The sequence below is a fragment of the Dama dama genome, chromosome 5, assembly GCF_033118175.1.
Source record: "Dama dama isolate Ldn47 chromosome 5, ASM3311817v1, whole genome shotgun sequence".
In the NCBI taxonomy this organism is placed as follows: domain Eukaryota; kingdom Metazoa; phylum Chordata; class Mammalia; order Artiodactyla; family Cervidae; genus Dama; species Dama dama.
This window is the reverse complement of record NC_083685.1, coordinates 98855786-98877207: the sequence shown is the minus strand read 5'-3', so window position 1 is coordinate 98877207 and position 21422 is coordinate 98855786. Positions and strand designations below refer to the sequence as shown.

Here is a 21422-nt window from a genome sequence, read left to right as displayed (position 1 = left end):
ATTTAAAACTGCCATCGTTATTATTGATGGGTGTTTCTCTTAGTTTAGTTTTTCTTAAACACAACAGTTAATGATTCTTCAGATCTTGGGAAGTGTAGGATATATTTTTTGCACTAATTTTGTAACTACTGCTTCAAACTTTTTCTAATATTTATAGTTGAAAGAGGGCCCAAATTTCCTTCCTGAACCCACGCCATTTACAAAATTAACACACGTGGTACACATCCACAAGTACATCTGCCTCAATTTATAAGGAAAATGTCAGGGACTTACTTCCCTGGTGGTCCACCTTCCAAGGCAGGCGATGCAGGTTTGATCCCTGGTTGGGGAACTAAGATCCCATATGCTGCAGGGCAACTAAACCAGAGAGTTGCAAACGAAGACCTAGCGCAGCCAAAAAAAAAAAAAAAACGGCACAGTGTCCAGACCATAGGATCACCAAGGAACCCAGGCAGCCCCAGGATAAGGTTGCAGGCCAGGATGTGTCTCCAGAATTTAGGACTCTTAAGTCAGGGCAGGCCTAGAATCAGCAAGATGACCTGTGTTATTATTGTTGCTGGGTGTCAGGGTGCTAGGAGCTGCCTAGGCCAGAACGATGGAGGGTCAGTAGGGGCTGGAAGGCAGGGGAGGGACAGCACCATTAAGAAAATGACTGATGTGATTGGTGACCAGAGACAGAGAAGGCAGCTTCAGGACACGAAGGGCTGGAGCCAGCCCTGCAGGCAGCCTTGGTGTTGCCCCAGGACTGGGCTCCAGGTCAAGCTTGGCCACCACCCAGCCCCGGACCTGGGGTCCTGACCTGCTCTCTTTAGGGTTCTGCCTTCTCTCAGGGTGGAGTACAGCTAAGGGGCCCCTCCTTTGGTGGTGGGGGGTGGGGTGGATGGGTGGGGAGGGGCTGCATCTGGGAAGCGTCCACCCTGGCCCTGATCAACATTCTGGGCGAGCAAAGACTCTAGGACTCCAAGGTAAGGGAAGACCTCGGTCCCTGGGGTTCCTCAAAGGAAGCCACGTTGAATGACAGCTCAGGAAGAAAATCCGTGTCAGTGGGTCTGCTCCACTGTCCCTGCAGCCAAAGCGGTCAGAAACCTATGGGTGGACGCATCCTCAGCCGGACTGCCTGGCCGGCACCCCAAGCTCCCTGAAGTTGAATTTCCTGTCCAGGGACTTTGGTCTCCCTCTAACTGTATGCCTCCACCCCATTACCTTCCGGATGTCCCTGTGTCCACGCAGGCCCTGCTGCCTTCTCAGGATGGGATATCTCACCAGTCTAGCTAATGAAAACTCACAACCTTTAGGTTGAAACAAGGGAGAAAAAATGTTTTTTAAGTTAAGGGGAAAGCTTCATGCAAGAAGAGGAATGGCCACCAGGTGTCACTGTGGCTCCAAACCTATTTTATAGCTGCTTTGTTCTGTTCAGTTCAGTTGCTCATTCATGTCTGACTCTTTGCGACCCCATGGACTGCAGCACGCCATCACTATCACCTGTCCATCACCAACTCCTGGAGTTTACTCAAACTCATGTCTGTTGAGTCGGTGATGCCATCCAGCCATCTCATCCTCTGTCGTCCCCTTCTCCTCCCCCCTTCAGTCTTTTCCAGCATCAGGGTATTTTCAAATGAGTCTGTTCTTCACATCAGGTGGCCAAAGTATTGGAGTTTCAGCTTCAGCATGAGTCCTTCCAATGAATATTCAGGACTAATCTGCTTTAGTATGGACTGGTTAGATCTCCTTGCAGTCCAAGGGACTCTTAAGAGTCTTCTCCAACACCACAGTTCAAAAGCATCAATTCTTCGGCGCTCAGCTTTCTTTCTAGTCCAACTCTCACATCCATATATGACTATTGGAAAAACCATAGCCTTGACTAGACGGACTTTTGTTGGCAAAGTAATGTCTCTGCTTTTTAATATGCTGTCTAGGTTAGTCATAACTTTTCTTCCAAGGAATAAGCGTCTTTTAATTTCATGGCTGCAGTGATTTTGGAGCCCCAAAAAATAAAGTCAGCCACTGTTTCCCCATCTATTTGCCATGAAGTGATGGGACCAGGTGCCATGATCTTAGTTTTCTGAATGTTGAGCTTTAAGCCAGCTTTTTCACTCTCCTCTTTCACTTTCATCAAGAGGCTCTTTAGTTCCTCTTCACTTTCTGCCATAAGGGTGGTGTCATCTGCATATCTGAGATTATTGATATTTCTCCCAGCAATCTTGATTCCTGTTTGTGCTTCCTCCAGCCCAGCGTTTCTCATGATGTACTCTGCATATAAGTTAAATAAGCAGGGTGACACTATACAGCCTTGACGTATTCTTTTCCCTATTTGGAACCAGTCTGTTTTTCCATGTCCAGTTCTAACTGTTGCTTCCTGACCTGCATACAGATTTCTCAAGAGGCAGGTCTGGTATTCCCATCTCTTTCAGAATTTTCCAAGGTTTGTGGTGATCTACACAGTCAAAGGCTTTGGCATAGTAAATAAAGCAGAAATAGATGTTTTTCTGGAATTCTCTTGCTTTTTCGATGATCCAATGGATGTTGGCAATTTGATCTCTGGTTCCTCTGCTTTTTCTAAATCTAGCATGAACATACGGAAGCTCATATTCACATACTGTTGAAGTCTGGCTTAGAGAATTTTGAGCATTTCTTTACTAGCATGTGAGATGAGTGCAATTGTGCGGTAGTTTGAGCATTCTTTGGCATTGCCTTTCTTTGGGATTGGAATGAAAACTGACCTTTTCCAGTCCTGTGGCCACTGCTGAGTTTTCCAAATTTGCTGGCATATTGAGTGCAGCACTTTCACAGCATCATCTTTTAGGATTTGAAATAGCTCAGCTCAAATTCCATCACCTCCACTAGCTTTGTTTGTAGTGATACTTCCTAATGCCCACTTGACTTCACATTCCCAGATGTCAGGCTCTAGGTCAGTGATCACACCATTGTGATTATCTGGATCATGAAGATCTTTTTTGTATAGTTCTTCTGTGTATTCTTGCGACCTCTTCTTAATATCTTCTTCTGTTAGGTCCATACCATTTCTTTCCTTTATTGAGCCCACCTTTGCATTAAATGTTCCCTTGGTATCTCTAATTTTCTTGAAGAGATCTCTAGTCTTTTCCATTCTATTGTTTTCCTCTATTTGTTGGCACTGATCACTGAGGAAGTCTTTCTTATCTTTCCTTGCTATTCTTTGGAACTCTGCATTCAAATGGGTATATCTTTCCTTTTCTCCTTTGCTTTTCACTTCTCTTCTTTTCACAGCTATTTGTAAGGCCTCTTCAGCCAGCCATTTTGCTTTTTTGCATTTCTTTTTCTTGGAGATGGTCTTGATTCCTGTCTCCTGTACAATGTCACCAACCTCTGTCCATAGTTTATCAGGCACTCTGTCTATCAGATCTAATCCCTTGAATCTATTTGTCACTTCCACTGTATAATCATAAGGGATTTGATTTAGGTCATACCTGATAGGTCTAGTGGTTTTCCTTACTTTCTTCAATTTACGTCTGAATTTGGCAGTAAGGAGTTCATGATCTGAGCCACAGTCAGCTCCTGGTCTTGTTTTTGCTGACTTCGTAGAGCTTCTGCATCGTTGGCTGCAAAGAATATAATCAGTCTGATTTTGGTATTGACCATCTGGTGATGTCCATGTGTAGAGTCTTCTCTTGTGTTGTTGGAAGAGGGTGTTTGCTACAACCAGTGTGTTCTCTTGGCAGAACTCTATTAGCCTTTGCCCTGCTTCATTCCATACTCCAAGGCCAAATTTGCCTGTTACTCCAGGTGTTTCTTGACTACCTACTTTTGCATTCCAGTCCCCTATAATGAAAAGGACATCTTTTTTGGGTATTAGTTCTAGAAGGTCCTGTAGGTCTGCACAGAACTGTTCAACTTCAGCTTCTTCAGCATTACTGGTCGGGGCATAGACTTGGATTACCGTGATATTGAACGGTTTGCCTTGGAAACGAACAGAGATCATTCTGTTGTTTTTGAGATTGCATCCAAGTACTGCATTTCGGACTCTTTTGTTGACTATGATGGCTACTCCATTTCTTCTAAGGGATTCTTGCCCACAGTAGTAGATACAACGTTCATCTGAGTTAAACTCACCCATTCCAGTCCATTTTAGTTTTCTGATTCTAAAATGTCGACATTCACTCTTGCCATCTCCTATTTGACCACTTCCAATTTGCCTTGATTCATGGACTTAACATTCCAGGTTCCTATGCAATATTGTTTTACAGCGTTGGACTTTGCTTCTATCACAAGTCACATTCACAACTGGATGTTGTTTTTGCTTTGGCTCTGTCTCGTCATTCTTTCTGGAGTTATTTCTCTGCTGATCTCCAGTAGCATATTGGGCACCTACCAGCCTGGGGAGTTCATCTTTCAGTGTCCTATCTTTTTGCCTTTTCATACTGTTCATGGGGTTCTCTGTAGAGCAGAGCCATAACAAGTCCACAAAATTGCATGCGGTTCACCATCTCCAATGAGCAGCACCTCCACTCCCCTCGCCAAAGACTCCATTTAGTCTTCACACCAACACTGAGTCACTGGAACAGCTGAAAAACCCATTTCACCAATGACAGAACTGAGGGTGGTCCTGCTGTTTCCGATAGTCTCGGCCTCCAATCTGGGCAGAAATCAGACCCAATCCTTTCCCATGCCCTGTTCTCCCAGCCTTCCCTACCAGGTCCCTCTAGATGGGAAAGTGATACAAGGGAACTTGGGCATCCTTGCTGAAGATGTGGCATGGCAGATATAAGCACAGGGTCCAAGTGTAATTTCCTCTTCCTATTCCAAATCTATAGCCTTGGGCAAGTGCTCCCATCTGTGGTGTATTACAGAGAAAACTGCTAACAACTGGGCCCTGCTCATGATATCCAAGGGTGTTCAAAAGGGAGAAGCCTGGGTCACATGTGGGTCACAACCCAACCCCTTAGAGGACAAAGGAAGTGAAGCTGGGCTTAGGAAGAGCTTGGGAGTGAGAGATGATAAATGAGTGTCAACAGAGGAGAAAGAACCAGCAGGAGGACTCCTAGACTCCCGAAACCTGGGAAGACAACTGTGTCTTCCCCATCACCTGAGAGCACGTGGATTAAGACTTGAAGAAAACACAGACTTCTTTTGAAATGCACTCTGGTCCACTGATAACATACATCTCTCTCTGGTATCAGGTAGTGGACCCCCCCCCCCCCCCCCCCCCCGCTGCTCATTTCCTCTGTCATCTCAGTTCTGTCTTGGAAATGGTGCTCAAAAGTACATCGTCTCTACAAATGACCCAATTTCATTCATTCTTATGCTATGGATGAGTAATATTTCATTGTAAATGTGTTCCACATCGTCTCTGTCCATTCATCTGTCGATGGACATTTAGGTTGACTTCCATGTCCTGGCTATTGGAATCTAGAACCATGGTACAGATGAACCTATTTCATCAGGACAGATGTAGAGAATGGACACAAGGACACAGCAGGGGAAGGGGAGGGTGGGATGAACCAGGAGATTAGGGTTGACATTCGCTACCATGTGTAAAACAGCTAGTAAAATAGATGATCTGTGTAGCACCGGGAGCTGAGCTCAGAGCTCTGTGATGACCGAGAGGGGTGGGGTGGAGGGGTGGGTGTCAGGGAGGCCCAAGATGGAGGGGATGTAAGTAAACATATAGCGGATTCACTTCTTGTACAGCTGAAACGAATGCAATATTGTAATTATACTCCAATTTTTCAAAACTACATAGTCTTTCTTATGGGGAAGAAAAAGAACAGTAGCAGAGACAGACAATGAGTCATGCCGAGTGTATGAGGAAAGACTTAATTTGAGTCGGGTGTCTTAAACAGAAAGGAAGTATTTCTGGAAAATGACTGTTGAAATAGAGACTCTCCAGTCACCTCACCTGTCAAGCCCTCTGTCTGATATCATTACTGATATCAACAGCTATGAGCTTAGACAACCAACAAGGAACGATGCTCAATATTTTTAATAACTTAAAAGGGAATCTGGAAAAGGATTTCTCTATCAGTCAGGTTTAGCAGCTTCCCCATAAGTGAGGCAATATTTGTTAAAACAGCTACTGAAAAGTGTGCAAAGTTCTAGGAAACAAGAGGACAGTCACCTTGAGACAGGCTGGGACCTGGGACCCTTTGCAGTGCTTGCACCTGGACAAACGTCCCAGAGGAACAGATACAAAGAAACTATCAGGGTACTAAAAATAACTGCACATATGGGCAGTCGGCCCAAATTATAAACAAGAAGATGCAGAAAGGCCAAAACCCAGCTGCCACTTCTGAGGGGCAGGGAGCAATAGCAGGGTCCTGCCCGTGATCCCTGCACACAGCACCACCAAGGGGGTGGGCAGACTACCCAAGCCGCCCCTCAGACCCAACCACCCTCACCCCATTTAAGGGACCAGCCTGCCCTCTGCAGGGAGGGAACAAGGGCACCTGATGCTTGCCTTCACTCCCTCCTGCTGCAGCACGAGTCCCAGTAAAACCTTGCCTGAATTCCTCCTCTGGCCTGTCGTCAATTTCTATCATTAAGGAGTCCAAGGACCCTGGTGATGCTCCATCAAGACAGGCTCAGACTCTGGTCCTTGAAAGTACATGTTCTCCAGAGAGAGACCTGGGGAGACTTCTGTTTCCTTAGCAAACATCAAGTCGTTTTAATTAAAAGTACTTAAAATTTTCAGAAACAACACAATCAATGACTTTCTGATATCAACAGCAATGAGCTTAGATAACCAACAAGGAACTATACTCAATATTTTTAATAACCTATAAGGGGAAAGAATCTGAAAAAGGATCCATCTATCTATAACTGAATCATTGTGCTGTACACCTAAAATGAACATGACATTGGAAGTCACCTTTTTTTTTTTTTTTTACTGTGCCATGTGGCATGCAGATCTTAGTTCCCTGACCAGGGATCAAACCTGTGTCCCATGCATTGGAAGTGCAGAGTCTTAACCACTGGACTGCCAGGGAAGTCCAGTTATACTTCATTTTTTTAAAAATGGTTAAATGGGGGAAAAAAAGCAATGAGCTAAGTTTATGCAGCAGAAACAAGAGCGTTTGTCTCACTTGAATAATTCAGAGAGCTATTTGCATGTTTCATGGATGAACTTTTATTAAAATTGTACATAGATCTCACAGTTAATTTTTTTAAAAAACAAGAACTTCCTTTTCCCCCTAGTATCAAAATAGTTATCTTTTTTAAATACCTTGAAAAACCTTAATACAATTGTTATATATTAAATACTCTCCTAAAATCTTAGTCATTTCTCTCCCATTCATTCTAGAATCCTGCTTTAGTGTCGCTAACCACTTTCTTTTTTGGCATCCTTAATGCTTCATCCCAGAGAAACATCAAGAGGAAAAGATTTTCCTGTTAAGTCCATTATTTAAAAAAAAAAAAAAAGTTTAGGAGAAGCCAATGACAATATTTGATTTGGTACTGAAGATTTTTATGAATCATTCCTTAATACAAGTATGCAGGCCCTGGAATTACTTAAAACAGCCTTTCTTGCCCTGAAATGATTATACTGACCAACCAGCACCCTCTGGTGGTCTGGAAACATACAAACAGCTAACAACACAGGAAGGTCTTTTCAGATGTTTGGTGTTGGAAATACAGACGCAGAGACCAGAAGTTTTTATTTTCAGGGGTCAAGACAACTGGCTTCCCCCAATCCCAGTCTCAACACAGATCGCCCACAGGTGCTTGGTGCAGAGCCGAGAGAATGGCAGCTGCCCCCCAGGATGCAAAATTAGAAGCTAGACTCAGGCAAGGTTTTCTTCCGACGTAAGGACAGCGTGTGGTACTTCACCTTTGGCAAGGTACCGAAAGACGTCTGCTCCCCGGAGACACTCCTCTGTGATGTGCCCAGGGCGCTGGCCCTCGGGGGCCTGCCAGTCTTGCGAGGGAGGAGCAGAGAGCTGGGCGCTGACCGGACGTCCCTCTCTCTTTCCAGGTGGCCGGCTGGGCCCCTGGCCAGGCTCTCTCGAATCCTGAGGGATGGAGACAAGCCTCGAGCCTCCCCATCCACAGCCAGGCTCTGCCTGCCGCTCACCAGGGAGACGGGGGCCTCCTGGGGGGCTGCCTCTGGCCTGTCCCTCTTCCTGATCTCCTTCTTCCAAAACACAGACCTCAGAAGGGTGAGGGTCCCTTGTGGGAATCTGTCTGTCTCGGGGTCCCTTCTCTCCCCATTACCTCTCATCTTGCCCGAGCTGTTTGGGCGACTGTCTGCACTCTTTCTAGGTAACGTCGCAGCATTGGGACCCTCCTTGGGGGAGGGTGCTTGGCCACTGCTCCCGGTTAGGCCACTTCCCTTACAGCTTGTGGTCCTTTGGCCCTCAGGCCGGGCTCGTCTCCCATCGTCTTCTGTTGAGGACATCACCGTGAGGGGCAAGTCAAACTGTTTGGGCAGCCTGATGTCCTGACTTGAGTTTTCCTTGAGCTTCCTGGCTGCATTCGGGCCATCTGAGTTTCCAGGGGCCACGCAGTGGCCAGGATGGCCAGAGGGGCAGGGCGCTGTGGCCAGCACCGTGTCGCTGGTTCGCCTACTGTCTTCACTCTCCACAGAGAGGGTGGCGTGTGACTTCTGGTGACCACCAGCAGGGCCCGTCAGCAGCTGCACAATGGACTGGCTCGTGGACCGAGGTCTCCGTCTGGACTCCAAGTACTCCACCAGCTCGATGGATGCGCCCAGCGGTTTCTCCCTGGGGCCAAAAGACCAGCGGAGGGGCATGGTCTTGAAGGCCCCCTGCTTGGCTCGGGAAGGCGTGGGCACCTTCATGCTGATGCTGCGGCCTTGGATGCCCCGTGCCAAAGGCCTGGACTCCAAGCCTCCTGAAAGAGAAAGCAAGAGCATCAGTACCTGACTTCCCCTCCAGCTGCGGTAAGAGTCGGGGCTTCCCTCATGGCTCAGACGGTAAAGAATCCGCCTGCAATGTGGGAGACCCAAGTTCCATCCCTAGGTCGGGAAGATCCCCTGGAGAAGGGCATGGCAACCCACTCCAGTATTCTTGCCTGGAGAATCCCATGGACAGAGGAGCCTGGCGGGCTACAGTCCATGGGGTTGCAAACAAGTCAGACACAACTGAAGCAACTTAGCACCCAAGCAGTAAGAGTAGCCACATCCAGCAAGCACTGACCAAGCACCTCTGATGGTCAGGCACCATCCTGAGTGCTGGGGACATAGCGGTGAACAAGACTATGGCTCCTGCCCTTGGGAACATCAATGTTTTCACTCAGTGTTTCGTGGGCTCCATTTATATATTTGAAGCCACAGGGAAAGCTAGGGCCAACAGAGGTAGCTATGTGCCAGGCAGTGCAGACTCCCGAGAAAGCTCAGTCTCTGAGGCCACGGGCCTAAGATTTAAGATTCTTTTCATTCATCTTAAATATGGCCATGGAACAAAATGCTCAGCAAAAATCCCTGCTTTTCCAGGTCAAATTAGGTGCTTGTACCTTTCAAATGCACCAATCTCCCTTAGGCTTAAAAAAAAAGAAGAAGATCATGTGTTTAATTTTATCAGAATTGCCAGATTCTCCATTGTGCGTTTTGTGACAGAGAAAGATGCTTTTGATATGTACTATTAAGGATGATACAGAGTCTAGAAAAAGAGTAATCCAATTTGCAAAAAAATATATATATACACAGGTATAAGTATAGATCTGTGCATATGTACATATGAAAACATACAAAGTATGGAGAAATAAATACTAAAATGACAAGGTGTCGAAGGAACCATGGGGGTGCTGTTTTTTATTTTCTTCTCAATTCTTTCTTTACTCTCATCATTTCTAAAGGGAACATACATATACCCAAGACTGTGTATCTTTCCTGAAGACATAGTCAATCAGTGTCAGAAAAAAACCCTTAGGCACTAACTTAAGCAAAGAGGTGACTTGTACACTGAAAACTGAAAAACACTGCTGAAAGAAATGAAAGATGACATAAATAAATGAAAAACGGATCTTGTGTTCATGGATTTGAAGGTTTAATATTGTTAAAATGTCAGGACTTCCCTGGTGGTCCATGGTTAAGACTCTGCACTTCCAAGGCAGGGGGCACAGGTTCAATTCCTGGTCTGGGAACTAAGATTCCACATGCCTCATGGCATGGCAAAAAAATAAAAATAAAATAGCAATAAGAACAATAAAAAATTTTTTTAAATCTTCAAAAAAATTGTCAATGTTACCCAAAGTGATATATGGACTTAGTGCAATCCCTATCAAAATACCCATGAGAAAACTCATCCTAAAATTCATATGGAATCTCACGGGACCCCAAATAGCCAGTCACTGGAAAGACACACACTGTATGATTACACCCTAAGAAGGGCTCTGAGCAGCCAAAAGCAGAGACACAGAAAGTATAATGGTGGGTGCCAGGGGCTGGGGGAGGAGGGAACAGAGAATTAGTGTTTAACAGGTTCAGGGGTTCAGATTTACGGGATGAGACGAGTTATAGGGGTGGTTTTTGGTGGCCGTACAACAATGTGAATGTGCTTAATACCACCAAACCGTACACTTACAGATGGTCAAGATGGCAAAGCCGGTTATGTGTGTGTGTGTTTGTTTTCCTGGTTTGTGGGATCTTAGTTTCCCAACCAGGGATTGAACCCAGGAACCTTGACAGTGAAGTCCGGTAGTCCTAACCACTGGACCACCAGGGAAGTCCCTGTTATATGTGTTTAACACAATTTTTAGAAGTTAAAAAGTCATTGGTCATTGTACCGTTAAGATGCCTTGATTTATGAGATGCCTGTCACCACTGAGAAAGGACTCTTCAGCTAAGCCCACGTGGCACAAGGACAGTTACCCTGGGCCAGGGCACCAGCCTCTTGCCCACAGTCTTCCACTCTCACCACAGGGCACAGTCCACAGCTCCCAAAATAAGCAGGACTGCAGCCACCAAAGCAAACCTCTGAGCTATATGAAGAGGGCCCAGGGGGCAGGGGGTGCTCAGGAGGTCACAGGAGTAGGTACAAGGGGTCCCCAAGCCGCCAGCCGGGAAAACACACAAGCAGGTAAGCCAGCCGAGGTGCACAGTCCGTCAACCCCACAATCTGTCTGACAGCATCTCCGAGGTTCTGGAGAGCTTGCCTTTCAGGTTTTCCACAGATAATCTTTGGTATTTTTTATTTTTCTTTAAAGCACTTTAGATTAGCTAGCGATGGACACAACATCACTCCCAAATACTTTGTAATTCCAGTCCTAAATGATGATGTTGTTCCATCACTGAATTCCCACACCTTGGAGGGAAAATAAATAAACAAAACAGTTCTGGGGGCTGAGACGTGTGGGAAGGTTTTGTTCCTGGTCCACAGCCCAGGGTAAGGGCAGAAAGAGAAGCTTTGTATTAGGAGTCACAGAGCGGTGACTTACAGCCTTTCAAAAAGGGAGGAGCCCTGGCAGGCGGCGGAGCCCGCTCTCCATCCTTCCCCTGCCCCCGATTGAGGGGCGCGGGCACCCTGCATCCTGTCACGGGAACCGCAGGTGTCCACAAAGAACCCAGCTCCTCTTTCTCAAGACGCAGTGAGAAAGCACCTTGCCGATCAGGATTTGATTTCATTCTGTTTGTTGGATCTGAGAAGGAGCCAGAGCTTTGGCGGAGGGGAGAAATAAATGCGAAAGCACCCACTGGGAGCTAGCGCTTCCTGTTCACCAAAGACCTTGCTTTCGGGGAAGGTGGGCGGTGGGGTGGCAAGTGCTCCCCAACAAGAGAAGCCCCAGCACCGCAACGAAGAGTAGCCCCTGATCCCTGCAACTAGAGGAAAGCTCACGGGCAGCAATGAAGACTTAGTTCAGCTCAGTCGCTCAGTCATGTCCGACTCTTTGCGACCCCATGAATCGCGGCACGCCCGGCCTCCCTGTCCATCACCAGCTCCCAAAGTTTACTCAAACTCATGCCCATCGAGTCAGTGATGCCATCCAGCCATCTCTTCCTCTGTCATCCCCTTCTCCTCCTGCCCCCAATCCCTCCCAGCATCAGGGTCTTTTCCAATGAGTCAACTCTTCGCATGAGGTGGCCAAAGTACTGGAGTTTCGGCTTCAGCATCAGTCCTTCCAATGAACACCCAGGACTGATCTCCTTCAGGATGGACTGGTTGGATCTCCTTGCAGTCCAAGGGACTCTCAAGAGTCTTCTCCAACACCACAGTTCATATAAATAAAAATAAACAAGTAAATAAAAGAAAGGCTCTCTCAGGAGCCAAGGCCACCGGCCCTGTCCATCACTCCAAGAACCACCCGCCACTCAGAAGAGGGTGGAGGGAAAAGCCTCTGTGTGCAGAAATAGAAAAGTAAAAACACACTTAACACGGGGTCTGGCCGGAGAAGGACATGATAATCTACTCTGGTATTTGTGCCTGGGAAATCCCACAGAGAGAGGAGCCTGGCAGGCTACAGTCCATGGGGCTGCAAAAGACTCAGACATGACTGAAGGGACTAAAGCGCAAACAAAGGGGGTCTGGAGGTCAGAGAATATGAATAAACAGAACCATCAGAACAGGCTCTTTTGAGCCATCAAAGGAAACAGACAAAGGCTGTCAATGAGACTCCAAGGTAGAAAAACAGGAGACTGAAATATGTGACTTTCAGGTTTTAAATTTCAGTAAATGAACTGAAGGCATTCAGGGTCACTGTTAAAACTCAGATTAGTGCCCTGAAGTGATCTTGAAATTTATGACATTTGGTACATTTCACAAATTCTATAATTGTGAAAGAAGCATTTCAAGCCACAGAGCAAAATGGCAAAGAGATAGAAATTGCAGGGCAAAGCTAGGAGACTTTTGAGGACGGATGTAGGAGAGTCAAGAGGCAAATAACAGGAATTTGAAAAGTAGGCAAGACAATAATTAAACAAAAAGAGCATTTCCTTAAAGAAAAGCCTGCACCTGGAGAAGGAGCGTTGCGAGTTCCAGACAGGGTTGAGGAACAAACACAGACCCAGGCATATTCTGGTAGGATTTCTAAACTCCAAGGTCAAAGCTTCCAGCCAGAAAGAACAAGTGACTCTCAATGAAAAAAAAAAGAACTTCTCACCTGCAACCTTGGGGCCTCATAGACCGTGGGAAAACGTCCACAGATGCCTGAGAGAAAAACAACTGTAACCTCAGAGCCCTTCACCACCAAGCTACCATATACTTCCCGGAGAAAGAAAACATTTGCGGCTTTGCTGAGAGTAAAACAGCATATCACGCATACCTAAAAAGAACTCTGAGCAAACACTGAAGGTCAGCACCACGACCGCAAGACAGAGGGTGATGAAGACAGACAGCGGCGTCCCAGTGGACCCTGCAATCAGGTACCATCCACCCTCCCAGGGAACAGGTGGTCTTAGGATGTGTTACATGAGGTTAAGTTGGTGTGTTTGGGACAGGAAAGGGACAGCAAGAGGAATTCTGATGACAATCTGGAACAGAGTAGGAAACCATCTCAGCAAAATCTAAGAGCTGGGGAATGACATGGGGGAGCTCCAGAAACAGACCGGAAGGAATGTGTGAGAACATTTCTAAGCTCTCAACTGGGGGGAATGGCATGGAAGCATTATACAGGTCATCTTATGAGGGAAAGAAGGCAGTGCTGAAACAGGATGACTCACAGGAAACAGCAGGCTTCTCATATCCGTATAATAACAGGACAATACATTTGATTACAAATATTGGGAAGCATGAAGTAACAATAAGATGTTAAAGAACAGCACTTCCAAGTGAAGGAGGAGAAAAAGGGAACACAGTGCAACATGATCAGATCACTAAAAATAAGAAAAAAAGAATGAGTAATAGAAAACATTTTTAAATGAAAATTCACTATATATAAAATAGGTAACCAACAAGGACCTACTATATAGCACAGGGAACTATATCAATATTTTGCAGTAACCTTCGAGGGAAAAGAATCTGAACAAGAATATATAATATATATATATATATATATATATATATATATTATATGTGCATGTATGATAAGTGGCTTAGTCATGTCCAACTTTTTGCAACCCTATGGACTGTAGCCAGCCAGGCTCCTCTGTCCATGGGATTCTCCAGGCAAGAACACTGGAGTGGGTTGCCCTCCTCCAGGGCATCTTCCCAACCCAGGGATCAAATCCATGTCTCTTACGCCTCCTGCATTGGCAGGCAGGTCCAGGAAATCACTTTGCTATGCACCAGAAGCTAACACAACATTGTAAATCAACTATACTTCAATTTTAAAAAAGGACATGGTGAAATTGAATACAACAATCGACTCACCTAACTGAATACTTAAGATATGAAGCTCACATTCCTCAAACAGACAATGTACATTATTGTGTACATTGTGTACACAGAACACTGACAAATAACAAATAACACTGACAAAATAATCATCATGTACTTACTTGATCACAAAAAGGGAATCATTTTTGAAAACAACATTCTTGGATCACGATCCATAAAATCAGATATCAAGAATAAAAAAGTGACTAAAAACTCTTAAACAATTGAAACACCCTGATAACCTTAAGATCAAAGAGGAAATCGAAACTGAAATAACATACTATTTGGAAAGCACTGAAAAAGAGACAATAAAACCTTTGAGGCTTAATAAAAGCCATAGAGGAAATTCACCATCAGGAGCATCGACACTGAAATGCTTTAGTCCTAGGGCCCCTCCTCTGAAAGGACCTCAGCAATTTTTTCACATGGTCATGTTTATATACACAATTACACAAGCAAAGTGTTTCTATGTCCTTTTCTTTTTAACAGAGCCTCTCCTAACGTTCATCCACAATTATATAAGTTGTGGTCCCCATAAATTTGGATCTGTTCATTTTCCTTTAAATTGCTTTCATTATTATGAGGTCCCATAACTAGAGCTATCGAAAGGATCAAACTGCCAAGCTATCAGTGTTTCTCTGCAGGGGAACTGCTGGCACTCGGGAAGGACAAGTCTGTGCTGCGTGGAGCCATCCCTGAGCATTGCAAGACATTTAGCACCCTTGCCCCCCAGGGACTAAATGCCAGTTGTCCCCTCTACTCATTTTGACAGTAAAAAAAATTCTCCCACATACCCATAGGGAGAGGAGGTGGTACTAAGTGAAACTGTTAGTCCCTCAGTCGTGTCTGACTCTTTGCAATCCCATAGACCGTAGCCCACCAAGTCCTCCATCCATGAAATTCTCCAAGCAAAAAAACTGGAGTGGGTTACCATTCCCTTCTAAGGGATCTTCCCAACCCAGGGATTGAACCTGAGTCTCCTGCATTGCAGGCAGATTCTTTACTATCTGACCCACCAGGGAAGCCCAACCACTGTTGAAAACCTATGGGCTGGATTTTGGTTTTTTTGTTTTTTTTTTTAAATAAATTTATTTATTTTAATTGAAGGCTAATTACTTTACAATATTGTAGTGGTTTTCATACATTGACATGAATCCATCACGGGTGTGCATGTGTTCCCCATCCTGATCCCCCCTCCCACCTCCCTCCCCATCCCATCCCTCTGGGTCATCCCAGTGCACCAGTCCCGAGCACCCTGTCTCATGCATCAAACCTGGACTGGTGATCCATTTCACATATGATAATATACATGTTTCAATGTATGGGCTGGATTTTGATCTTGCCCCAGGCTTAGTACTCACAGGAAAATAAGCATGGATATTTAACCATCTCAGGGCTTTTCAAACAGGTTCCAAATCTATCACCATTGTATTCAAACTCCAAGAGGGAACACTCCTTTTGAAGCAAGGCTCTGACCCATGTCCTAACTTGAAACTTGAATTTGGAATTCACCAATTCACACCTAAGAGCCACAGAGCCAGGATTCTGGCAGCCAGAAGGAGCAGGTCTTCCTGCAGCCCAGCTACTTTACAGCTGAGCTTGTGACTGGTTATGTCTGAGGTTCAGCTTTCTCTTTTGTAAAAGGGCAATTATCTCACTTCTCCCAGAGAGCTGGATGAGGAGATGAGTTACGTAACGTGCCTGCAAGGGTGTGGAGGTCAGTGACTCTCCAATACTATTTCTCCTTCCACCCCACCCCTCTCTGTCTCTCTGGGGAGTTTTCTAGAGCTATGCCTGACCCCTCTCTGAGTACTATGTTGGAAAGTTGGCTGTCTTTTGAAGTTGCCTCCTTAAGCAATATGAAACACCCTTTTTCTTGGGAGAACTGAGAAATGGCCCAAGGCCCTAAACCTCTGGACAGATCTGGGGTGAATTTATGAGCTTGTCAGAGGCTCATGCTAATGGGGAATGGACAAGCTTGGGAAAGAATGCCTTTTGTTTTTTATTCAACAGACACTACCCTAAAATGTGCAGTCATAAAAAAATGTGCACAGATGAAAAATGTGAAGAGAAAAGAAAAGCCCTGATAGGGTGAGTAAGAATATAATGCACTGGGACTTCCCTGGTGGTCCAGAGGCTAAGACCTGCACTCCCAATGCAGAGGGCCCAGATTCCATTCCTGATCAGGGAACTAGATCCCACATGCCCCAACTAAAAGTTTGTAATGTTGCAACTAAAGATCCCGCGTGCCGCAGCCAAGACCCAACACAGCCAAATAAATAGACAAATATTCTAAAAAAAAAGAAAAGAAAATGAAAATAAGATCAGCAAATTTAACCGACATGATGAAACATACCCTTCTCCTGCCTGGGCAGGCTGTTGGTGCAGAAGGCAGACTCGGGCAACCGGGGCCGTGCAGGGCCAGGGGCAGAGCTCCAGGACAACAGGCTGCCCCTTGTGCTGCCGTTACTGCTCCCGAGCCGGAGGAGCCAGTGGTCAGACAAGGAGGAGCTGGTGGAACCTGCAGAGGGAACACAGAGTGGGTGGGCTGGACCATCCTTCGGGGCCCCCAGAACACTTCTCATCGCTAGATTCCCATCCTGAGCCCGGAACTACAGAACCAAAGCAGAGCTACAGAAACGAAGGTGAATTGCTAGAGGAGAACCTATAACTGATGAACCATAGCTTCCCTGGTGGCTCAGAAGGTCAAAAATCCGCCTGCAAAGTGGGAGACCCAGCTTCGATCTTTGGGTTGGGAAGATCCCCTGTAGAAGGACATGGCAACCCACTCCAGTATTCTGGCCTAGAGAATCCCATGGACAGAGGAACCTGGTGGGCTACAGTCCATGGGGTCGCAAAGAGTCGGACATGACTGAGCAACTACACTTTCACTTTCGTCTTTAATAAACATAGCTCTCAGGTTGGGTTAAGCGATTATTTCCTATTAAGAACCCACATCCCTTATACTGCCTCTCCCTTTCTAATGGGACTAATGCAGGGTTATACTACACAACCTTAACACATTATTGACCTGAGATGTATTAATGTGTCTTTTGTTACCTGAATGTTATTGACTAGCAACACATCAATACATTTGTAGAGAGTGATACAATTAACATCACCCTGAGAATTTGTTAGAGCTTAAAATTGATCAAGGGTTTATTATGCAACTTATGAACATCATTATCATTCACATTTTCCTCCCTTAGGTTTTTCTTCCAACCTTGTGTGTAGTCTAAACTTAAAATTTTCAAAAATGACACATCACAAAATTTTGAGTGAAAAATAATTTTTCAGTAAATTCTATGCTGATTGTCCAAGTGACATATATACTAGTGTCTCAGAAGATGATAATTCTTCAGAATATAGTTCTGAGTCAAACAATGTAAATATTAGGCCAACAAAAAATGGAAAGTGAAAATGAAACTCAGGATGCTAAAGAAGGTTCCTTTGCTTCTACAGAAGAGAGAACGAAAGACAACATTTTATGAAAATAAGAAAACTACAGTTGTGTCAGATGTAACAATTGAACATCATAACTCTCAAAGTGTTAATAAAATAACAGAACTAATTTTTGGCTGACCAAAATAAAAATCGGTGGCCACAGCAATAGTTTCTGCAAAAATCCCTCAGTCAATAATGAGCTAATTAAGATCAAGCTCATATGAGCAAGAAAGAAAATATAGAATGCCACGCTCCCAAGAGTCACCTGTCACAGGAAAAAAATGTTATTCCTTTTCCCATTCTTGGATCTCATTGTGTCCCGCCCACATCTTTACAAACGGGACACAGTTCTGTAGGGTTGGACATACTCTGGAAAGTGAAAGTCGCTCAGTCATGACTGAGTCATGGACTCCCCATACAGTCCATGGAATTCTCCAGGCCAGAATACTGGAGCGGGTAGCCATTCCCTTCTCCAGTGGATCTTCCCAACCCAGGGATTGAACCCAGGTCTCTCACACTGCAGGCAGATTATTTACCAGCTAAGCCAGCAGAGAAGCCCAAGAATACTGGAGTGAGTGACCTATCCCTTCTCCAGCAGATCTTCCTGACCCAGGAATCAAACCAGGGTCTCCTGCATGGCAGGCAGATTCTTTACCAGCTGAGCTACCAGGAAAGCAGACAAAGCTTCCTCTTTCAGACCCTTGCCGGACCTATCCTGATCCTTGATGTGACTGAGCGTCTTGCATTTGTCCAGTCCCCCCCTGTTCCGGGAGGAGGGGCAGTACCTACCTCTCATGGAGCTGCTGGCTGACCACGGAGGGATGCTGTTCCTCTTCTGATAAAACAAGATGTAAGCCCCTCGTGTATTGACCTCGTCTTCTAGAAGCGGCTCCACCGTGCTGTCATCGTAACTGTACCACTGGCCGTCCAGAGAGTTCCGGCAGTAGGCTGCGAAGGTCCAAACCCCAAGTCCCCATTAATTGGAGCCCCCCAAAGCAGGAAGAGATTTCCCACTGGCATGGCTGAAAAACAGATATTTGTCATAGAATGAGAAACATCGGTTCATTTTTAGCCAGAAAGGAATTTGGTGGAATCAGAAAGGATCAACCAGTTATACATCCAGATGCTCACTGATAAAAAGTGGGTTGTTACCACACAAGCTGAATCCTTATGTTGTAGAGATTGTTCAAGCAAAATTTCTAATAAAAGCATGTCCTGAGTTATTTATGGGGGGCTTCCCTGGTGGCTCAGATGGTAAAGAATCTTCCTGCAATGCAAGAGACCCAAGTTTGATCCCTGGGTCAGGAAGACCCCCTGAAGAAGGGAATGGCTACTCATTTCAGTATTCTTGCCTGGGAAATCCCATGGACAGAGAAGCCTGGTGGGCTACAGTCCATAGAGTCACTAAAGAGTCAGACGTGACTGAGCATCTAACACTCACTTTTTTCAGGTAATAATGCTAACGGTCATCCTGGTTCTTTTGAGAAGCTTCAAAATGCACATCTCTGATTCAGTATGCAAGGAAAATATGCAGTTGGGATTATAATTCACTTCTTTCCTATTTAAGAACTGTAGTCAAACATCTAAGAAAATGATCATAGATAAGATTCTCACCACCTTCCAAACAAATATAAGAAATATTCCTCTCCTTTCCCTACACATCTCAGTAAATGGTACCATAACATACTAATTCAGGAGTGAAAGCCAGCTTTTTTCTGCAATGGGCCAAATAGCCCATCTGGCCAATTTTAGGCTCTGCAGGTCACCTTTGGCCACCTACGGTCTCTGTCATATATTCTTCTTGCCGTTATTTGGTTTGTTTTTTTGTTTTTCTTTTTTACCCCCTTTTAAAATGTAAAAACCATTTTTAACTCGTGGACCGAATGAATACAGGTGCCAGACTGGATCTGACCCACGAGCCACACTTGGCGGGCTTTTTTTTTTTTTTTGGCTGAAACTCATGGCATGTGGGATCTTAGTTCCCCGACCAGGGATTGAACCCACATCCCCTGCTGTGGAAGTACAGTTGACTGATTTGCACTGGCTCAAACCAGGCACGAAAAGTTCATCTTTGCTCCTGCCTCTCTTCCATCCCATGCTGAGTCCAAAAGCCAGTCTGACCACTTCTCTTTCCCAAATGTGTCTTGAATACCCTATCATCACCCAAGTCCCAGCCAACACCATCTCCCACTTGAGGCCCAGAAACACCCTCCTAACTGCAATTCCAGCTTACATTCTTGCTCCACCCAATTCTCTGCTCGAGCTAAGACCTCACTTTGTGAACTCGATTATGTCTTTATTCCTCTGCTGAAAACCTTTTAATGACTTTTCCCACCACGGTTTGGAAAAATGCAATCTCTTTTCCATGGCCTCCAGAGTCTTGGGATCCAGCCCCATCTTGACTTACTTCCCCCTTAAGTCACAGCAGCCTTTCATCAATTCTTAAACCACAAACTCTGCCTCTGGACCTTTGCACATGCTAGCAGCACTGCCCATAATGCTTTCCTACCATTATTCACACAGCTAGTTCCACGTCATCTTTCCTAAAGGTAACATGCTCAGGCAGGCCTTATCTATATCTCAGACACATCAACCAATCACCTTTTCACGATACCAAGTAGTGAAAGTGTTAAGGGACAAGCACCTTTTTATTTCTGTGTCTGAAATTAGTCCCATGGGGGCAGGACTCCTATTTATCTTGTTCATCACTTAGGCTCCAGCACCTAGCCCAGGATTTGCCATAGAATGGGGACTTCATAAATATTTGCTCAATGAACAAATGAGTGATGATCCTGGTTGTTTATATGGTCCAGTGTTTTCCAAATTGCAGGTTCATGAGTATACTAGGAATAGCACACTTTTCAAAAAACAAAATATTTCCAAGAATTTTTTCCAGAAATGACCTAATTTATATTAGTGTAGAACAGACCAAGGTATGCAATTATGAACTGAGCGGGCTGCCAAGCTCTTTGTTTCTGTCCTTCCATCCTTCATTCACTTCAAGTTCCTAGGAGGCAGTAACAATTGAATGTACACCATAGAAATAAATACCAAATCTGATAAGTGGGAGACTTTGGGCTGAATCACAGATGAGAACAAATGAGAAACTCTTTGGGTTTCACCTGATATGGTGAAAACTTGGGCTGTAACTAACTTTCTATCCCAGCCACCCTCCTAACCCTGCCCCATGCTTGGACCAGCACCCCCTACCCTCTGGCAGGTTCCAGGCATGCAGCGGGTGAGGGGTCAGCTGGTGCCGAGTGCCCGAGTGAACTTGGCATCCCACGGGTGTCCCTTCCCACGGTATCTGGAGGCCCAGGCCACGGCCACGAATGTGGCCACAGCAGCAGCAGCCACAGGCCGCGAGGCAGGCTCACCTGTGTAATGCCCACCTTGCAAACTGCCGTGGTGGTTGCAGACGGCGTAGAGGTCGTACAGGAAGTCCGGCGGGTAGCTGGTGGGCAGGCAGGCCGGCTGCTTCCAGGAAGGAGGCCAGGCGCCTGGCATGGCCTTGGGGCTGGTGCTCCTCTGGGCCACGTGAGGAGCCATGTCGAGCCCGGCGAGCGGGAACTTCACCAGCGTGGAGAGCTTGTTCCTCCTCTCGCCCACCTGGCAGAAGCGCTTGAGGTGGATGATAAGGATGTCGGGCAGGGTCCAGAGGCTCAGCTTCACCACCCCCTGCTGCAGGGCCTGGCAGTGCGGGCACCGCCACGCGTCATCCTGGGCCAGCTGGAA

At 45.7% G+C, this 21422-nt stretch overlaps 1 protein-coding gene across 2 annotated transcripts in view; it reads right to left on the bottom strand.

Annotated features, from left to right (window-relative positions):
• Window positions 1-7065: 7065 nt before the first annotated feature.
• USP43 (ubiquitin specific peptidase 43) overlaps window positions 7066-21422 on the bottom strand; it is a 49502-nt gene continuing 35145 nt past the window's right edge. Inside the window, exons 12-15 of one of the 2 annotated variants that reach the window (XM_061143474.1) lie at window positions 21080-21416; window positions 18477-18635; window positions 16600-16764; window positions 7066-8826 (exon numbers count right to left, since the gene is read on the bottom strand). In XM_061143474.1, coding sequence (XP_060999457.1) covers window positions 7745-8826; window positions 16600-16764; window positions 18477-18635; window positions 21080-21416 — 1743 coding nt within the window. In that variant the 3' untranslated portion in view covers window positions 7066-7744. Of the gene's footprint in view, window positions 8827-16599; window positions 16765-18476; window positions 18636-21064; window positions 21417-21422 lie in introns of both variants that reach the window. The other variant, XM_061143473.1, reaches the window with a different exon arrangement.